General features: G+C 34.1%; 1 protein-coding gene across 2 annotated transcripts; it reads left to right on the plus strand.

Moving 5' to 3' along the window:
• The first annotated feature begins 5,680 nt into the window (after positions 1–5,680).
• Positions 5,681–14,134, plus strand: LOC117682773 (uncharacterized). Of its 2 annotated transcripts, XM_066082975.1 has the most exons (6): positions 5,695–6,016; positions 8,860–9,016; positions 10,943–11,091; positions 12,373–12,502; positions 13,209–13,395; positions 13,558–14,134. In XM_066082975.1, exons 1-6 carry the CDS (start codon positions 5,926–5,928, stop codon positions 13,738–13,740), a joined length of 897 nt encoding a protein of 298 aa, XP_065939047.1. In that variant the 5' UTR covers positions 5,695–5,925; the 3' UTR covers positions 13,741–14,134. The 2 variants fall into 2 exon arrangements, with proteins under 2 accessions (XP_065939048.1, XP_065939047.1); XM_066082976.1 differs by lacking the exon at positions 13,558–14,134 and having other exon boundaries at positions 5,681–6,016; positions 12,373–12,498; positions 13,209–13,384.
• The last annotated feature ends 6,542 nt before the right edge of the window (positions 14,135–20,676 follow it).

Below are 20,676 nucleotides of genomic sequence, written 5' to 3' on the forward strand. Positions count from 1 at the left end.
CCCCCCAAAAAAAAAACCCAGAAAATTATCCCTTTAAAAAACAATTTCTTTGGATCCGTGCATGTTAGCAAAAACATAAACAAATAGTCAACAAAACAAAAAATTATATTCAATTTGAAAAATTAATTATGAGAAAGTAAAGATATCAATATAGATTTTTTGATAAATTAGAATCGACAATATATGAGGATGATTGCATTGAAACACTAATATCACGGACTGTAGCATTGTTCTTGAGAACATTTTTAAACATTTTTTCCATTTATGACTATCTATATAGACATTGTATTCTGTTTTGTTTTACATTATTTTTAAAGCTGTTTGAGTTTTTGTTTATCATATAGATCTATAAACATTAATTTTTTGTGGATTGCTGTACTCTATTTAATTTGTCTCTTTGTTTTATTTTTGAATTTTTTTGTTCCGATTTGTTTTTTAATTCATAACGAGTTTGTGGCTTAAGTGTTATTTTATGCATGGATATGAGTTGGAATAAGTTTATTGTTTGGATCAAAAACAAAATACCTTTCTTTTCTTTTTTAAATTTCGGATACTGTTTTTGATTTAAAAATACATAAGGAATTTTTTAAGAAAATAAAGGTTTAAAATGAATGCATTTTGTTTTGTTTGACACCGGTGCACACGGTTGGTGCATAATATTTTGTAAAAATGACAATTCAGAATTATTGATTTTAAAATTATTTGCTAACATAAAGTAATTTTCCCCTTTTTCTATTCATTTACATTTAACAGAGATCGGGATGACGCTCAAATAGCAATGTGAATATGTGTCTCTCTCTCATTTTGTCCTGAATCCGTTGCACGATTTGTGCATTCTTGCTGGATTTGATTAATTCTTGAATTCTGTGTGGTAAAATTCATTATGATATTAAAGTGGCTCCTTTAAAATAATTTCGATATACCAGCTGATCTGGCGGATACCCCAATCTTACTCTTACTCAGTCGATCTGACATAACCATTTTTTTTTCAGTCAGTTTCAGAAATGGACAAATTGAACTCCATTTTAATGTTTGGTCACATTTATTTTATAAAAAAAATATTAAATAAATAGAAATACATGTAATTTACGAATACAGTGGTTTTGGAGATGTATGTGATTTCAAAAAATATTTAAATTTATTTTATTAAATTACTTAGCAGAAAGGACAGAGTTTCCACTGAATCATACATCTTCACTTAAACATTAAAATGCTTTCTATGGTGGTTTATGCGGGATATATTTACATTCAGTGTATATTTCCCCTTACGTTTGCTTTGGAAACCTGCGACATTCAATTTTCTATGAATACACCTTGCTATTTCATGCGCCATGAGCACAAATATAAAGGTCTTCACGTGTTTTGAGTACATTTATTTTTGTGAGATTAAATGAAACTTTCAATCTTACATAACCAATTTGATATGTACTTTTGAAAAACATCGATATACATGTATATCCACTCCTTAATAAAAAAGATTTTTTTCCACAAAGTTTCTAGCACTATACTAATTGTCGCGGAAGCTTACTAAATAACATGTTAATATGGCTGTACCGTGTATGTTTCACATCCCTGGCTTTATAGCGGCGATACACAATATTTCATACAAATAGACATCAGTATGAAAATATTAATATAAGCATTGAATGCTAATTTTTGGATGTCGTCGGTCCTATGACACACCTATGAAGCGCGGTATTCGATTTGTCTGCACCGCTTGGTGTGTCATAGGACCAACGACATCCAAAAATAAGCATTCTATGCTTAAATGTATGGAGGGTAATCGTGTTCAAAAATCCAGACATGTAAACTTGTAAATCCGAATATGCAATCGTGTTGATGTGTGAGCCTGAGCATGAATATGTGTAATTCTGATCGTGTAACCTATAATACTCGGGCATAAACATGTGTAAGATTTGACTCAGTTCCTTCGCATGATGCACATTTTGCAACTTTATTGTTTACATTAGTTAATTAAACCTTCAACTTTGCACACTTTCAATCCGTAGTTTCTGCGTTTGTAACTTCAGGCTCAGTAATAGCACATCTGACATGATACAAATTGACAAATGTAAAGTCTACAAGTTTGTCGAAGTTTGACATGACCTTATATGGCAACTGCTTTGCTGCGGGAAAAGGCATGTCGTAACCACCGGACCGGAATGAACGAAAAATAAACATAATATTCAACTAAACTGTTGCAATAAGCTTTTAATGAACGACACCTTTTCTATCAAAAACACCGGTATTACTTTTAGAAAAAAAAATGAGGTATGATTGAAACTGAACCAAACAGGAAGAGGTTCATGTAGAAAAAAAATCGTTGCCGATGTGACGAATGCGCTAATTTCCGTAATATAATTCTCATGGTATTATAAAAGGAAATGCCTAATATCTTATATCTCTTAAAAAAATTGACATGTAATTTAAACTGGAATATAAGTAAATGCGTACACTTTTCTAGAAATGAGACGGATCAAGAAATTTCCTAAGGAGGTAAATATATTTTGAGCGGCATGGGGTTCGAAGACCGCCGTGAGGTCCCATGTAACTCCATTGCTTCTGAATTCTAAGAATTTTGAGAGTGAATTTTTAAGCGGGTTTCCTATTATTGAAATAGTAAAAATTGCAGACGGGCGAGTGGCTGTCAAAAAGGAACCCTTATTGTACCGATAACTCCTCGAACAGTTTTCAAAATAGGAAGTTGTTCTTTTGCAGATCATTTATACATATATATCAGAAGTATGCAAATTGCTAGGATTTTGATTTCTGATAATTTATAAAAATATCAGCTGTTGAACTTAGTCATTTTTGGGCAAAAACATTGCATATAGAGTACCCCATTTTTACTCTTGTTATTTTTCTGAATAAGTTAGAATAAACGACCTGCAAGGATTTGGTAATTTTTCGCGGAAAAATTTATGTTACTTTTTGTTGTTGTGTTAAGTGAAAGATAAATAATAACACAATCTTCAAAAATAATAAAAAAATACAAAAAAAAAACTAGCGCATATTTTTTGTGCGCCGTAAATTGAAGTTTTACTATGGGAGGCACTGTAGCTCAAAGATCGTCCATCTGTATTTTTAGACAGGGAGCTACAGACCTGCAGCTAGTTCACAAGTGGCTGTAAAGCTGTATTATAATAGCTCTCCAGAAAATTTTTATCAGCCAACTTCACAAAGTGAGTCTGTATTAAATTGAACCGACATTCAGGACGTCATACTCAATCCCGTAATAATTGCTTAAAATAATTTTTTTAAAATGTCAATTTTTACCTGCATGATAGGCTTTTTGCCTATATATTGCCGACAATGAAAAGAAACATTTCTTAAAATAATTTATACACATTTTAATTTCACGACAGTTAACCTTATCTTTGGAATTTTTATTCAATTTTTTTTAAAGAGAGTGTCGCTTCTTATGTCTCATATTACCGGGTAATCACAATCTCAAAACCAATGTCTTTAAATAGTTTGTTTTTCTTATCGATAACTTTGCAACTCAGCTGACGGACCCCGTGTAAATTTTCGCGTGGGGGGGGGGGTGTCTTGTCACAACTTTGCGGTAGCGATAAGGATGCATTTGGAGATATTTTCTTAATTCAGCCGAGGCCTATACTTTAACAATTTGTTGCATGTACTCTAATAACAGTGGCGTCGGAAGCAAATTAAAAGGGGGGGGGGCTAAACTAATCATGAGAAATATTGACAAGAATTCCCGAAATCATGAAAATTCTAATCCGTGGGGGAGGGTATACCAATAACTCCAATCTTACCTGCCCAATTTTTCCCCCACAAATTATGAAATTCCCAATCCGTGGTAGTGGTGGTGGGGGGAGGGGGTGCTAGTATACCTACTATGACTCTAATTTTCAATATCACTATTAATATTTTATTCTCTTTAAGGTCTTTTAAGGAACAATTTTGTTTGTTACGAGGAAAAAGTAGGGGGAAGGGGTTGAATCCTCCCTATTGCTATGTTCCTAATGGTTAGGTCTAACTTGGCAAAAAAGTGGGGGGGGGGGGGGGAGGGGGCTAAGTCCCCCCTAGCCCTCCCCCCCTTCCCGGTTCAGACGCCTATGAATAAAAATGTGTATATATCTTTATACACGTGTATTCAAACAAAGTCATTAAATGTAATTTTTTTCAGTTCTAAGAGGATATCTGAAGCCGATCGAATTCTTTACTCGCATCTTTTATACATTCTCTTGATAAAATGTACACCAATCTCATAATTTAATTTTCCGAAAAATAATACTCTATGAAATGTTGTTATACAGAGATAATATGATTAAAGGCTTACCAAATATTTTTTTTTTATTTATTCCGTCCCTATTCCGGCGATTACGGCATGCCTTTACCTGCAGCTAGCCTTTTTCTATCAGTGACGTCACTGTTTCCATATAAGGTCATGTCAAAATTCGACAAACTTGTAGACTTTACATTTGTCAATTTGTATCATGTCAGATGTGCTATTGCCGAGCCTGAAATTACAAATGCAGAAACTACGGATTTAAAGTGTGCAAAGTTGAAGGTTTAATTAACTAAATAATGTAAACAATAAAGTTGCAAAATGTGCATCATGCGAAGGAACTGAGTCAAATCTTACACATGTTTATGCCCGAGTATTATAGGTTACACGATCAGAATTACACATATTCATGCTCAGGCTCACACATCAACACGATTGCATATTCGGATTTACAAGTTTACATGTCTGGATTTTTGAACACGATTACCCTCCATATAAATGAAGATGGCGATATTACAGAAAAAAATGCATAATTATCATGATTATTTCGTGCAGTCCGTGATTTTTCCTAGGTCTCAGTTTGACCAATCGATAAACGGGGCGTGTAGATTTCAGTCCTGTCAGTTTCAGTCACAGTAGGTTTAGACCGATCGATAAACGGGGCAAGTAGATGTTTCTATAGAGCTATGAATTACCAATAAGATTCCGTAAGAAACAGAGGGAATCATTCTCTGTAGATGTAAATATATTGTGATAAATGAGACATACACGGTTTTGTTTTCAGCTATTTTGTTCCTAACATTTATTTTGTACATGTACTATTATTAACAATAAATGCAAATGGCTCAGGTTCTCGCCCCATCACTTTTACGATATTTATGTCTTAATTTTATAGATAACAAATATAAAAAATATACACAAGCCAAAAAACGAGAATATTAGTTTTATAGGGTTTTGTATTTTAAATGCCAGAAAATTGTCTGCTGCAGTTAAAATCAAAATTACACAGGTAGTGAAAGGGCAAGGTCACGATTTTGATCTTATTTCATTCCGTTTTTAATGTTTACAATGCTTCAGTAAGGGCACTTCTCATAGTCAACCAAAAATTTGAGCGTCAATCGTCGAGTTACAATTGAGACACAGAGCTCACAATACGTAAACAAAGCTCTGGTAATGTGAATTTTCCAGGTTTAGACCTAAAATGAATGTGCCAAATGCTAGAAACTGTCTATTTGTGTTCAAAACTAATCGGCAGATAGAAAGCCTAAAAAAGAACTTTTATATATAAGAACTATATATATAGAAGAATTTAAAAGAACTTTATATATATATATATATATATATATAGTCTTTTATCTTGATAATTTGAAAACAGATTACGATACTCGAAAAGCTCCAGAGCAAGCCGATCAGAGGCCATATTAATCACGGGTCCAGATGCATAAAACATCAGACTCACAAATGTTTAAGATACTTTGGCAAAACGAGACACGCGCGAGATTTCGGCAGTTCGTGCTGTTTCGGTCCTTATCGTACAACTTTATATTTCAACTGATGAACTATTGCTGGCAGACGGCAATAAACGTCTCAGGTTTGATATGAAATGACCGGCTCTGTGTCGTCTGCTCAGAAAGTTCCCGCCAAGCTTTATTTTCCCGGGACAATATACTAGCATGTGTAAAAGAGAGCTCTATTCGTCGGTTTGTCACGACAAAAAGGAAATTCTAATGTTCCTCTTGATTCTTCAGATTTTTAGTTTTGCAGGTAAGAAATTGTTGGTTTACATTCTTTGTGATTTATTTATTCAATCGTTGTATTTGGCGGGCTTTATTTGTTGTTCGAATTCTAAACGAGTTCCGTTTGATTATTTGTTGTTAATTAAGGAAAGAAATAAACAAATTAGATATGAATATTGATCATGAAATAGAACGATTTTTTGTATATTAAATAGACAGGGATGCATCGTTGTGCTTTCGCTACTTATCACTGAACTGTTGACCTATTGACAATTTTCGTAATATACTCACTGACTTTTACAGTAAATACACGCTTATAATACTTGAAAACACTAAAGAATATCAAAGAAATTACATTTAATGCAAGAGAATTGTATTTTTTAAGTTTTACCTTTATCACGATTTCTGGTTTGAATTGTTCTATAGGATTGAGATCATAGTCTCATAGTGCACAGTCCATAAATACATAGTTCCGGAATTGAGAAGTTACAGTAAAGGACTGCCGATTGGTAAAATACCACGCTTATAATAAAAAGAATATTTGATATATACTAGTATATATAGCAAATATTTTTACAGGGTTATTTTCGCCCTGTGTGATCTTCGCCCTTCTGCATTTGTTAACAGTTTCGCCCCGTTTTGAATTCGCCCAGACACTGTTGTGTTTTAAGAGAAATAATATGAGACATATGAATTCGCCCATGCAGTCTTAAAATTAGCCCGCTGACAACGAGGGCGAAAGGGGAGAAAATAAAACGGGGCAAATATTTCCCAGTTTCTTGTAATCAAAATTTTATCCTGTAAACGCCGTTAACGCAAATTTTAGTACACGGTAGTTTAATTGTACTATATATATGAATGTGAAGTAATCGATACATATATAGATTTCGTAAACGAAACAAGATGTATGCCATTGCTCTTATTGGGAAAACAAACTCGTTTTGAAAACATGAATTACTTCCCCCCTCGGGAATTTAGATAGCATTATTTAGTTAGAATATTGCTCTTTTCAAAACTCAGTGAATACGTGTACATCTGTTCACTACTGGGGCAATTCTTGGCATCAAAAATCAAATCATTGCCGGTAAAATATACAATTTGTCGAAACATTGATGAAATTATTTCCTTTCCCTCTTTTTGATTGTATTTTTGATACGGAAGATTGAAAAATAAGGTAATACAATTTGTTTAAATTATTAAATATATATGCTTCAAATTATGACTGTGTAAATGTATATATAACCGTGTTTTCCTTTGAATAGGGAATACTGTATTTTTTGATCAAACAAAATCAACGCACTCCAAGCTAATTTAATTAACTTTGATAATAATTAGTTGGTGAGAGAGAGAGAGAGAGAGAGAGACAGACAGATAGATAGATAGACAGACAGACAGAGGTTTTGTAAGACGTGTGTACGATGGCAAGTAAGATAAAAAAAAATCATGACAAAAAGGCAAACATTATTTAAAAATTTCAAAACAAAATGTATATCAGTTCTTAATATGTTGATGTAATTTTACTTGTGCAGCTGTAATTTGTAGAGAGGGTGGAGGTTTTGATAAACTCTCGGGAACTGTTCTGCCACAATGCCCGCCATGGTTTGATACTTATTCCACTTGAAGTTTACACAAATTGATTTCTGTTTGAACTCGCTATAATAGTTTGTTTATGTTACAGAAATATACCGTCTGTTTTTCGCGACTTGTTTTTTGTGTACGGTTTAAAAACCTGTATATTTCCACCTCGCTGTTTTTTCCACCATGTTTACTAACAAAGGTCGCATGAATATATTCGGTTTTCATAATTAACACACAACCCCCTGTAGGGTTCCTGCGCATCTTGAGATGTCGAATCAGCATCTGCTACTTCTAGAGGGTTTTTTTCCAATGCACCGCCGATTTTTGTCCCTAATTCTTCACACCGGTGTAAATGTCAGAAGAGAAAACAACATCACAAACGTTTTTTGTCAAAACATTCAAAGTCTCTGTCTTTTCATCGAAAGAGAAACACGCGATGGATGTTGAACACGTGCTGAGGAGGGAAAGTGATAAAGACACCGACTTAACTTGTACACGTTTCTAATCTCTGTTAATGATGGTGATAAACGCAGAACTAAATCAATCACAACTTGATTTATGTTCGACCTATATACAGAGCCCTGTAACTAATTTTTAGACATTTTGCAAATTGTTGGCATCAAATTTGATGCGTTTTCTGGAGTATAGGTTCGTAGATGTGTGTGGTTTTTTCTAATTCCTTCTCAATAAAAGAAAATATGGTAATAAGACCCGTGGGGTTTATTCTTCTTTTTCAGATAAGCAATGTAAAAAAATTACAAGACAAGCATTAAAAGTATATTTTTTTGGTAGGGAGGGGGGAGGGGGTAGGGTAGGAGGAATTGACAATACAGGCTGGGTCGGACTTGCATGGTTGGTATTCGGTCTCAATTAACAGAGCGGCATCCTATCAGTTCGTACCAATGTTTATTGCCTGCAAGACAGCACCTGCTAATTACCGGGGATAGCATCTTTATTGGGTTGTTAATTTCAGAACCACTCTCTCTCTCTCTCTCTCTCTCTCTCTCTCTCTCTCTCTCTCTCTCTCTCTCTCTCTCTCTCTGCGTACATCATCTTTTCTCAAAGCAACATTATTTTAAGACAGCCGGTATACGTGCATAAGTATCATGACGGTTGTTTCTTAATATTAAATCATTGCTATAATTAAGCTATATAACTACGTAAGACGAAATAAATTCAATTATCACGTTTTTAACTTAAAGACCATTTAGCATGGACAAAGCAATATTAGTATATATATACATGTAATTCTATTATGAAATTAATTTGGATCGATATGTCTCCCTTTGACAGGCTCCGGAGGTGAGGTTTACCCTGACTGTCCCAGCCCTGTCCAGAAGTACGCCTTCCAATGCTTCACCGGATACAACACACAGATGCTTAACATGGTCAAAAGCAGCGCAACGCTCTTCTCCGGGGTCGATGTGGAAATTATTAGGGCCTTTTGCAGGTCTGTCTGTCTGTCTGTCTGTCTCTCTCTCTCTCTCTGTCTCTCTCTCTCTCTCTGTCTCTCTCTCTCTCTCTCTCTCTCTCTCTCTCTCTCTCTCTCTCTCTCTCTCTCTCTCTCTCTCTCTCTCTCTCTCTCTCTCTCTCTCTCTCTCTCTCTCTCTCTCTCTCTGGTAAAGGTGGAATAACACACCTGGAAAAAGTCACTCAAATAAACAGTAAATTATTTGATAATGAAAAATACAATGATAAATAAGCTGTACAAAAGTCAAATAGGCGAAAAAATTGCAGTTTGGGGATAAAAAAATGAATAAAAAAATTAATTCAGTAGATAACAACAAAAGCCCCGGAGGGATTCGGACTCAGGATGTACGGATCACAAGCCACACATTTTATCAACTCGGCTATGGAGTAAATCACCTATTGCCATCCATAAAATCCTTTTAATAAAACGAAAGGTCGTTTTGATCAGAGGTCAGCCATTTTGTGATGATGTGTTATTCCACCTTAAGTATTGTCCACACAGTTTTGTTTGACAATTTTGGCAAGGTTCACGGTACTCCCGTAAGGAGTAGATTTTGAGCTACGGCAAACGTTAAGAGTCTAACTACTTTAAAATAGAGCTTCGAAGTTCATACTAGTACCCGTTCAGTATCTTGGAAAACTCGCTGCTGGATAGAAACTATAGCTTACAAACTACATGTATATATACATGTACATGTTTACTACTACATTTTAACCTTCAGGAGTACTTGTCGTACTCTATAACTATTGATTTCGAAGTTACGAGGTCAAAAGTCAAAGATAAGACTAACTGTGTGGTCAGTGGCAGTCAGTTGAATCTTTTTTTGTTGGGGGGGGGGGGGTATTTTTTACTCATTTACTCCTAGAAGTGGGCAGTTTAAATAACGGAGTAAGAGTATACCCCCCTTGTACAATATTGCTATAAATTATTTAATAACAACTTCCAGAAATAAAATCGTACACATCCGTAAAATGATAAATCTTTTAGTTTAAAGCTGCTTGGTCCGATTTTTTTGTAATTACAGTATCAAATTTTTTTTCATACAAATCATTTATCTTAGAAAGTTATGGACTTTCTCCTATTTACACCAGCAGAATCAGTCTCCTTTCAAAGTAAGAAATATTAAAAGTAAATAAAAATAATTTCTCTTTGGGCAAACGAAAAAACAAACCAAAATGTTTAGAAAAGGAAACCGCATCGTTTCGTCCCCCGAATGATTGGGGTTATTCAACCCGCATGCTATGCATCGATTGTAAAGAAAGCAGACTTTGGAAGTATTAGCGAACAAAACGTACACATGTTTAATTGTAATTTGTCTGATCATTTCGACCTTTATTTAAAGCGATGTCAAAGTCGTAATACAACCATACCCGTCTCGTCGTCAGGGGTGAAATTTAACATGAGGCGAAATAACGCGGTACCTTTTAATGTCGTTTGTTTTGTTAGCAAATTTTATACGTATTTTTCTTCGTTGAAATTTGGCATAATTGACGGGTAAAACTACTACAATGTCTATTATTATACATATACTAAGCATAGCCATCGTTTAAAAGCGTGCATAAAATTTGATATAAAATCGGACCAATTAAGCAGCTTTAAGTCCGCTTTCATTATCACATATTTCTGAAACTATTCCTGTTCCATATTTTTCTGTATTGTATTGTACATTGTGTAAAAATTATATTGAAATGTTATGTAAACAATGCATTCCTGTTTTGTAAGACGTTTCATAACGTTATTTATCATAATGGTTGAGTATTCCGGAAAGATCCCAGATTTGACGTATCTGTCATCACCGATTCGATAACTACACACCGCTACCATCACAACATAAATAAACCCTCTCACGAAATCAAATTCAATCTTTTATGACTGAAACATTTTGTGTTCCATTTCATATTGAAGTGCATACAACCAAGCCATGGTCTGTATTGAGAATATGAAGGAAATCTGCCCCGCATCTTTGCATAGAAAGATCGAGGCGACCCTAATGAACTTACAAGGCGCCAAACCAGAAGTATCCGCTCTCTGCACAGACGATAATATTTATGAACGTGAGCATCAATTTCACCATTTTTTCCTCTGATTTATATGTGACAATTTGCATGGTTTAGACGTTTGGGTTGGTCAGATTATTTTAGCTGCGGCCACAAAATTCTTTACGAGACGAAATAACACCATCATATTAAAGCTTAAGGTTCAGGACGGATCTGCGTCTTTCAGAAGGAATATGGAGGATAAAATATTCATGGTTCTTTAACTGACCTACAAAAACAGAGTACAGACTTTAGATTTCAGATGTAAATATCTCCATATCTGTAATTTTCAAGGTGGCTTTTATTCTGAAAAGCCCCCTCTAGCTTGTCATATTTCTTTACACATCTCAAAGTAAAAAGTCTACGTGGAATGCCATGAAAGTACCCGGATGATAACGTTGCAAAATTGACTTCCGAATGTTAAAAGATGTCATTATACCCATTTTAAATCTCCGTAAGAAAGTTTTCGTTCATCTCAATTTTTGTGGGAGAATAGAGATCTGGAAAGGTGTCAATAAAATAATCTTGGACTTTTTTTTTAGTTGTGCTTCTTTGACAGATATTTGTATTTTCATCAAAAATCGTGAAAAAATGACAATAATAACTTGGGAGAGCTACACATAATAAAATAATGAACCGTTTTGACTTCGGTTTGAATTATCAAACTTACGATTAAGAACTGTAACAATTTCGTTATAAGATGGGGGTAGTCAGAAGTCACAATTGAGGCAAAAAGCACGAATATTGTTATTTCATATTTACTTATGTGACAGGAAATAAAACTCACTCGATTGTTTGGGCCGTCTAACCTGTATAATTTAGATTTTAAAAAAATTCTGACGAAGCAGAATCAATTTTGGCCTTCCCCTCAAATAGACCATTTGATAAATCACGCCATTATCAATTATATCAATATCGTTTAACTTGATTTAAAACAACAATGCCTCGGCTAACAAGAAAAAATAAATATAGTTATTTTGTTTTTGTTCCGGTCTTTATGGTTTGATGTTGTTCAGGTCTCTATGATTTGTTTTTGTTCCGGTCTCTATGATTTGTTTTTGTTCCGGTCTCTATGATTTGATGTTGTTCCGTTCTCTATGATTTGATGTTGTTCCGGTCTCTATGATTTGATGTTGTTCCGGTCTCTATGATTTGATGTTCCGGTCTATATGATTTGTTTTTGTTCCGGTCTATATGATTTGATGTTACAAGTTCCTGTCAATATGATTTGTAGTTATTCCGGTATCATGGTTTGTTGTTGTTTTGGTCTACATTGTTTGTTGTTGTTCCGGTCTCTAGGATACGCACGTCACATGACCTGTTTACGAGAGTACGGCGCCTACTCCGAGAGATGCTTCAGAGACGGAATGAACTCTTCTATACGGCTGATGCAGTGGATCAGTGAAGACGATATATATCAGTTATGTAGGTAAGATTGTTGGTATAGATTAATTCAGTCTATTAATTCAAGGACAAATATGATTATCTAATTCATATTTTTTCAACTTTTCATTTTTAACCGGGTTTTTCAACGGAAAAATCCGGTTATTAAAATGGTGAAAAGGGCGGGCGGGGGGCGGGCTGCTGCCAAACGGGTACCCTCATTGTACGGATAACTTCTCCTACAGTTTTCAACATAGGAAATTGTTCTTTTGCAGATCAATTGTACATATATCAGAGGTGTGCATATTGCTAGGATTTTGATTTCCGATAATTTATGAAAAAAATACCAGCTTTTGAACTTAGTTATTTTTTGGCAAAATATTGCATATAGGGTTCCCTCATTGTACGGATAACTCCTCCTACAGTTTTCAAGATAAGAAGTTGTTCTTTTGCAAATCAATTGTATATATATATATATATATATATATATATATATATATATATATATATATATATATATATATATATATATATATATATTAGATGTGTGCATATTGCTAGGGTTTTGATTTCCGATAATAAAACCCAGCTTTTGAACTTAGTCATTTTTCGGCAAAATATTGCATATAGGGTACTCCATTTCACTGGATACGGGTTGACATGGATTATGGATACAGTTAACATTTATAATTAATGAAAACCCGGTTGGCTGTCACGTTGACAGCTTTTACTTGTTTTTCATACTTTAATAGTGATCTTAACCGAACTGTGGATTGCATCACATCTAAAATAGGACGTTGGTGTGGACCGGAAGCTGCGCAACTCATCCCAATTCTTGTAAAACCCATGGTTCGGAAAAGTACCAAATGTGACGTCAAGCCCTTGTCCGGGTTAGGTACTGCTCTGATGACGACACTACGCCGTCGGCCTTACCGACAGGTACACATATCTAGAGCGAAATGTCTCTGAAAATAAGAATAGCTGAAGAGTTTGAATAAACCAATCAACCTGATAATTTAAAAACTCTTTTTCTCAAAGATTAAAAAAGACTTGCATACATGTATTCATCGTATAAAGGTATTGTGTTTTTCTCATTTACAGGAAACAACTTCTAAACCGAACATTTTTAATACACCAAAGGCAGACACATCAGATCAACGTCACGTGATTTATGCGAATCCGTACAATTCCAGCGCTTCCAATACGCCGCTCACAAGTTTAACTGTCATTATTACATCATTATGTGCCCTGCCGTACATAATATTACACCATCTTCACAATTAATCAACGATTTGACACCACTCCCTCGTTATTTCAAATGACAATCAACCTTGAACCTATAGAGATACATGTGTAGGTAACTCCCCCAATAATACATATACCAATCGACTTTACAAGCAGTTGTGCCTCATGTGTTCACGTGACTGTATAATAATATTAGCCTGGAAAAAGAAGCACACGACATGTCATGCAAATAATTCACATGAAATTCACTCGAGTTAAGATCCTGGATTTACAGCATGATTACCCCCCCCCCCCCCCCCTTTCTTCTTACACCCTGTCGGAGATGGTTTTAATCAGACTGTCTGGTTGGACTGAAATTATCAAATACAAATGAAATTATAACTCGAATTAAGTTCCCTACTTTTAAAGAAATTCACTCAATTGGAGTTCTCTGGATCAGCATCGTTTTTGAAAGTGGGGGGGGGGGGCCAGACCCATCCAAAAAAATTTGACAAGCCAAAAAAAAAAAAATTTAAAGTTTCCAAAAACCTTCAAAATCCTAATCCATGGGGGGGGGGGGGGTAGACTAAACTATACTTCCAAAAAAAATACCAAAATTTTTTTCCCCACAAATCATGATATTCCTAATCCGTGGGGGCCAACTCCATTATAATTCATTTTCTTAAATGTAAATTTTTAAAAAAATTGTTGCTGCCAGAAAAAGTGGGGGGGGGGGGGGGGGGGGGGGGGGCAGGCCCCCCCTGGCCCCCCCTGATGCTACGTGCCTGTGGTTAAAATGAAACTAACTCGAAGTTCGATAGATATTTACTATAGAGACTACCATGGAAGATATTGAACTAAATACATGTAATAGATGTCAAATGTATCTAATTAGGTAATTTATCTCTTATCATTAAAAAGGAAACTAAGAGTAAGGAGATAGAGCCTTAACGCTGAATGCCGCCCCTACAGTACACCCACTGTGTGTCTATTTGGCCGGGATGTATACCTTGCCCTGAGGTTATAATTTTCCACACATGCATTCTGTGATACACAAAACATTCCAACAAGTCTCACAAAAACAACTTGTTAATAAACAATCAAATCTCAGACAGCATTATCCGCGGTGGGGAGGAATTCATCATTTGGAAAGGAATGCTTTGTCGCCATTGTGGATGCCACCGGAAGGAGGTGAAGAGGTCAGATAATTTGAAACAGTGAAAGCTTTTCCTTACATATTTGTCTGGATTTATTTTCATGTAGTGCAAAAATATTGAAAAATGCTTAAAAATGATAAAAGACACCTATCTCAAAATTTTGATCATTGACCTCATATAAATTAATAAGGTAAATATATGTAGTTTAATACTATAAGTGTTTTTGTATTCTTATCATTCAATTTCTTTGAAAAATTGAATCAAAAATGGGTGGAATTTGAAAACTGAGAGAGGAAATTCGGACAGGAATATTCTTAAAATTTTAAATCTAATATTTTAACACTTTAGAGAATCTCAACCGTAGTGTAAAATTTTAAGGGATTTTTCTTAATTTTTAAAAAATATTCAATGGCCATTAACTCAAAAAGTAGGTCATTGACATACTTTTTTAAAAGTGAAAAATAACACTTCAATCAAAGGTTTATAACATACAATAGGTGGTTTTTCATTATCATCAGTGGAATTTTTTTTATAATTCTGAGTAAACGTCATCCTTAACAAACAAGTAGGTACAGTTTCAGTCATATTTTGCCATGTTTTACTGTTTTACATTAATTTTTGAAAATGTCACAAAAATGTAAATGTCCCATTATTTACACTAGAATACTTATAAAAAAAATTAAGAATCTTGAAATAGATACCAGATTAGAACTTTCACAAGGGTAATTATGATGTCATAAATGTATGTTACCGTATTTTCATTAAACTTAGCAGACACAATTTCGTGGAAGTATTTTTCATATACATTATAACTTAATCATGTGATGTCATAAAAAGCTTGTTACCGCATTTTCATTAAACTTAACAGAAGACACAATTTCGTGGAAGTTTTTTTATTTTAAAACGAGGACTACATGTACACATACATAAAAAGGCGAAGGCGGAAGTTGCGAAGGCGAAGGAGCGATAGTAGAATAAATACTTCCTATCGCAATTTCGCATTTTGGCTCCTTCACCCTCGCAACTTCGCACTCGCGCATCAGAACACCAAACGACTGAAAACATTCTGTACGATGCTGTGATGTGTGAATTTGCATTTAAGCATTGAACGCTTATTTTTGAATGTCGTCAGTCCTTTGACAAACCAAGCGGTGCAGAAAAATTGAATACCGCGCGTTAGCGCGTTATTATGGAACGCCGGGACTGTCTTATATGAGGATTTAACATTATACGCAGTGTTCTCCTCATTATATTTGGTAGTATATTCATTATATGAGGTATTTTTTACATTATATCGTGTGCATTTTCCATTTTATATAGTACTTCTTTCATTATATGATGTAGTTATTTCATTTGTCATCTTAAAGATCTACGCAAGTTAAAGCATCTTATGATCATTCCGGAAATTGTTGAATAGTTTTGTCAATATTGATTTTGACGAGCTATTGAATTTCAGATGCCAAAATGCAATCTGTCGGAAATGAAAAATGCAAGAAATTCAACTTAGTGTAGTGTAGAAACCAATCTCATTTGTGTGATTAATGAATTCAGTATAATTAAATCAAAACCACGTAGAGTTCGATCAATTTGCATGACTGGTCAAAGAAAGATAACTCCAATATATCACAGATTTTTTTTAACACATATATATTAATATAGATCATCTTCGCTAGCCAAGGGTTTCTGACGCACTAAGCTTTTCATAATATATCATAAATTTCAGCAATATTTGAGTAAATTAAAACACAAAAAGAGGCCCAGGGGCCACATCGCTCACCTGAGAACAACGACCAACAAATAGCTTTCGACCATCTCTAGAGTATCAAATACAAAATGTCTAGACAACTTGTTAGAGTATATCTACATTTTCAAAGATTTACAAACTTTTCTTCAACATCTTCTCAAGTAAAACAATAAGCTTCTTTTGTTGTGTTAGTTGTTGAGAACAAGTTTTTTATTTGAATTTCTCTGTATAATCCAATGTAAAAATTCAACTGTTGAGGCCCTATCCTACCCCTGAGGATCATGATTTGTACAAACTCGAATCTACACTACCTTAAGATGCTTCCACGTTACAGCTTTTCTGACCAATCGTTTCTTGAGAAGATTTTTCTCTATGTACGAGGGTTGTTAGAAAAGTTCGGTAAAACGTGATTTTCGGCAAAATTGCTGTGTACTTTGTAGGTTGACGTATGTTTTATGAAATGACTACAAATTTAAAATAAGTATGCACAAAATCATATGATTTAGAAGTTGTTTTCAATAGACACAGCAATTTTTATTTTGCATGAATTTGATTTATGGAGCACCATTTCATATTTCCACAACGTCAGGTGACGTCAAACTTCTGAAAGGCAATTTAAACCTCACTCTTTTTCAAAGTAAACATCTTTAGTTCACACACTTTTCATGCCATTAACCTATTTATAAAATGCACGTTCACGCCATTATTTGTCAAATTTTTGTATAATGTATTTTGTGTCAAATCGTAGAGCATTTAAGTCTGAAATTCTCTATCCACGCAGTTTCAACTTTAGGTAAGGAAATAAAGCGAAATCCATAGGTGCAAGATCCGGGCGGTATGGGGGGTTGGGATGCTGCGAGAGCTCAAGCTATCAGTATTTCCATTTTTAAACCTCCAAAGTCCAATTGTAATTCCAATTGTAAACCTTTGTTCTATAAAAAAAGCAGCATATAAGAACCCTTTGGTCTCCATCGGAGATTTTGCGGGTGCACACAAAATTTAATGACGACCCGGTGCTCCAAGGTGTACATTTACGTTAGCGTTTTGACTCATTTTTCTAGCGTTGGTCGTCCATATTCGGAGATAAAACGGTCAGAAATTCTTCAATTTAATTGAAACCTTCACAAAATGACTTTCATTATTCATTGTGATCACGTACGAAATATCGTTTAATTTTATGCCCTTAAACTGTACATTTTCTTTATAAGGAAAAATACGTACAAAATATTAAACAATTAAAAACTCCGTGAAGCATAACTTATCAAATTAATTTATCTGTATATTTTTTATGGTGCATTTAAAATAACAAATCTTTAAATATTTCTTACAAATTACGTCAATATTAAATATGAAAAGTTTCGCTGGTATCATGCGAATAGTCCGCTCACAATCGAACTTGTCCGCGAACTTTTCTAACAACCCTCGTATTCCTATGTAAAAATTCAACCCTCCTATAGCATGTTTAGTAGCCCAATACTTCCCCCATGGATCACGATTTAAGGGGGGAGTTTTTTCTGGTTTTCGACTTGTCAAACGTAAATTTGATTAATTGTTAATTAAATCAAAATGAAACGAAATTTATAAAAATAGTATATTTTTCTTTCTTTTTTACTATCATACAACTTGGCATAGAAAAAGTAATCAATGTTGAGAATCTAACAAGGACTATATTTTTGGCGTAATGTTTGCGTAGGAAAATATCACATGTTTCGCAATTCAGAATTGCTGCAGATTAATGAGACTGTTTTAGCATTTTAAATACAATAACATTAATGTTGGATATTATTTTACTAATGTGATCTAATGATATGAAATTTGGGTTTCAGAATATGTTTTTAAAATATAATTTGCCTATCAAATTACATTTTTATGAGCTTTTTAAAGCGCCCATTCTATACATTTGATTTTTGTGAAAAAAATCACTAAAATAAGTTTTTCTCTCTTATTAAATGGTCAATATATTAGCTTTCCTATCAATCTATATCTTTATATAAAGTCCTCATTATACATAAAAATCAGAAATATTTTTTTATTGGAAGCATAAAAAAAAATATTCAAAGAACTATATATGATAAGAGTTAAATTTGGCCCCCATAATTCGTCATTTTTTAAGTGTTTCGGGTACAATAAAATGTTAACTAATTTTTTAGAAGAGTTGATATAAAAATATTTTTCATCTATTTATTTGATTTATATGCACTCACTCGCAGTATATGACGTCAGAAGTGACGCCATTTCTATAATTCAATCAAAATCAGCCAAAAATTGACATTTTTCTTATCTATTTACAAATGGGAAATATAGAGCGCATGCTTGAACAAAGAAAATTTTGTTGTGACTTATTAGTCTTGGCTAGATACATCTCTGATTAAAATATTTTATTTGTTCAAGAATGCGCTCTATGTTTTCGGAAGGAAAAACTGCTTGAAAACAAGCTGTTTTACGTTAAAAATGCAAAACTGGCGGGAAAAGGTTGTCTTTACAATGCCATATTTCTAAATTGTGGGCACTTGAACCAAAATAAATATTATGTAAACACATCACATACATATCTGTACTAAGAAAACAAAGAATGATAGTAAAATGATGATGTTCATTTTAGGGGGCCATTTTAGGTCCTTATCATATATAGTCAAAATTTAAGAAAATTAGAGGAAATGCGGGCTAAGCAATATATATTTTAGTGTAAATATTTATTACAGTTTAGTAGTATAAGCTGATAGACATTCTGATATTCTATCATTTCATTGAAGAATAGAATCTTCAAATCTTAAACAAATGTCTACAGAACTACAAAGAGCTACACTTATTTTTATCATCCTTTATACGTTGAGGAAAAAGGTAGTGACCTTGACCTGACATTTATGCAAAAACAAAAAAGTCAAATTTGATTAAACTGATAGAATCATTTGGTAATATGATCCGTCTGACTGTGTCAAAATTTCATGAATTTCTTATAATAAGAAGTATATGTTTGATTCAGATAACAAAAAGACCATTATAGTTAACGCGATCACAATAAAACTATAATTAACACTAAAAACAACCATTTGCAAAACATAGTTAATATGATAAATATAGTTTCACTATTGTGAAACTATTAACAACTATAAACTATAGTTAACAAATGTAAATTATAGTTTACAGATGTGAATCTATATTTATCAGCAAAATCTATTGTTAACGTTATTTGCAGACAGATAAACTTAGATTATCATTCGTTAACTAAAGTTTACAACTGTTTAATATAGTTTTACAGATAAAAACTATAGTTAACGAATCGTTAACTTTAGTTTGCGGTTCGTGAACTATAGTTTCCAGTCGATAAACCTATTTTATCAAATAAAAAAAACCAGTTTTGTGAGTTTGGCGTGCCATACTTAGATATATGACAACCCTCTAGCAGCCGTTTCAGCACAGGGGCTTGTGTAGAAAAAAAGGCATCTTTAAAAAAGATGTTATTTTTCCTCCGAGGTACCCACTATTTTAATAATGCTTTTTTTACACCATGTGAGAGGGCTTCATTATTGCAGCTACACAAGCCCCTGCATGTGGACCACATTGTGATTTCAGATTGTGTACTAGGAAAACAATCTTTCCGTGACCAGCCTACGCTCAGGTGAATCGGGTCCGTAGGACATCTGTCATTTTAACGATAGAACATTCTATCTGATTGTGGACAAAATCGAAAACTGCTTTTCAGACAGTTTCATGCTGAACAATATTTAACGACATAAGGCTAATCACCCCAAACTTCGAATTCACATTAATACACAATTGTTCTGCAATTTGAAATAATATAAAAGGCTTGCCGATTATTGAATAAAAATAAACTTTTACTTAATTATTTTTCCGATCGAAACTCCTCTCTTGATTTGCAAGAGTCTCGAACTGGTCTCGTTAAAATCCCGTGAATGACGTAGTTGAGACGTTCTCCTTGCACGGATCCAGAATTTTTTTCCGGGGGGGGGGGGGCAGTTTTTGAGTTAGCCATTGGGGGGGGGGGGGGGGGGTCCGAGGCAGATTTTTTGGTAATTTTATAATGTAATCCAAAGACTTTTGAATTTTACAAGGGGGGGGGGGTCCGAACCTCCC

This window comes from Magallana gigas, chromosome 4, assembly GCF_963853765.1.
Source record: "Magallana gigas chromosome 4, xbMagGiga1.1, whole genome shotgun sequence".
In the NCBI taxonomy this organism is placed as follows: domain Eukaryota; kingdom Metazoa; phylum Mollusca; class Bivalvia; order Ostreida; family Ostreidae; genus Magallana; species Magallana gigas.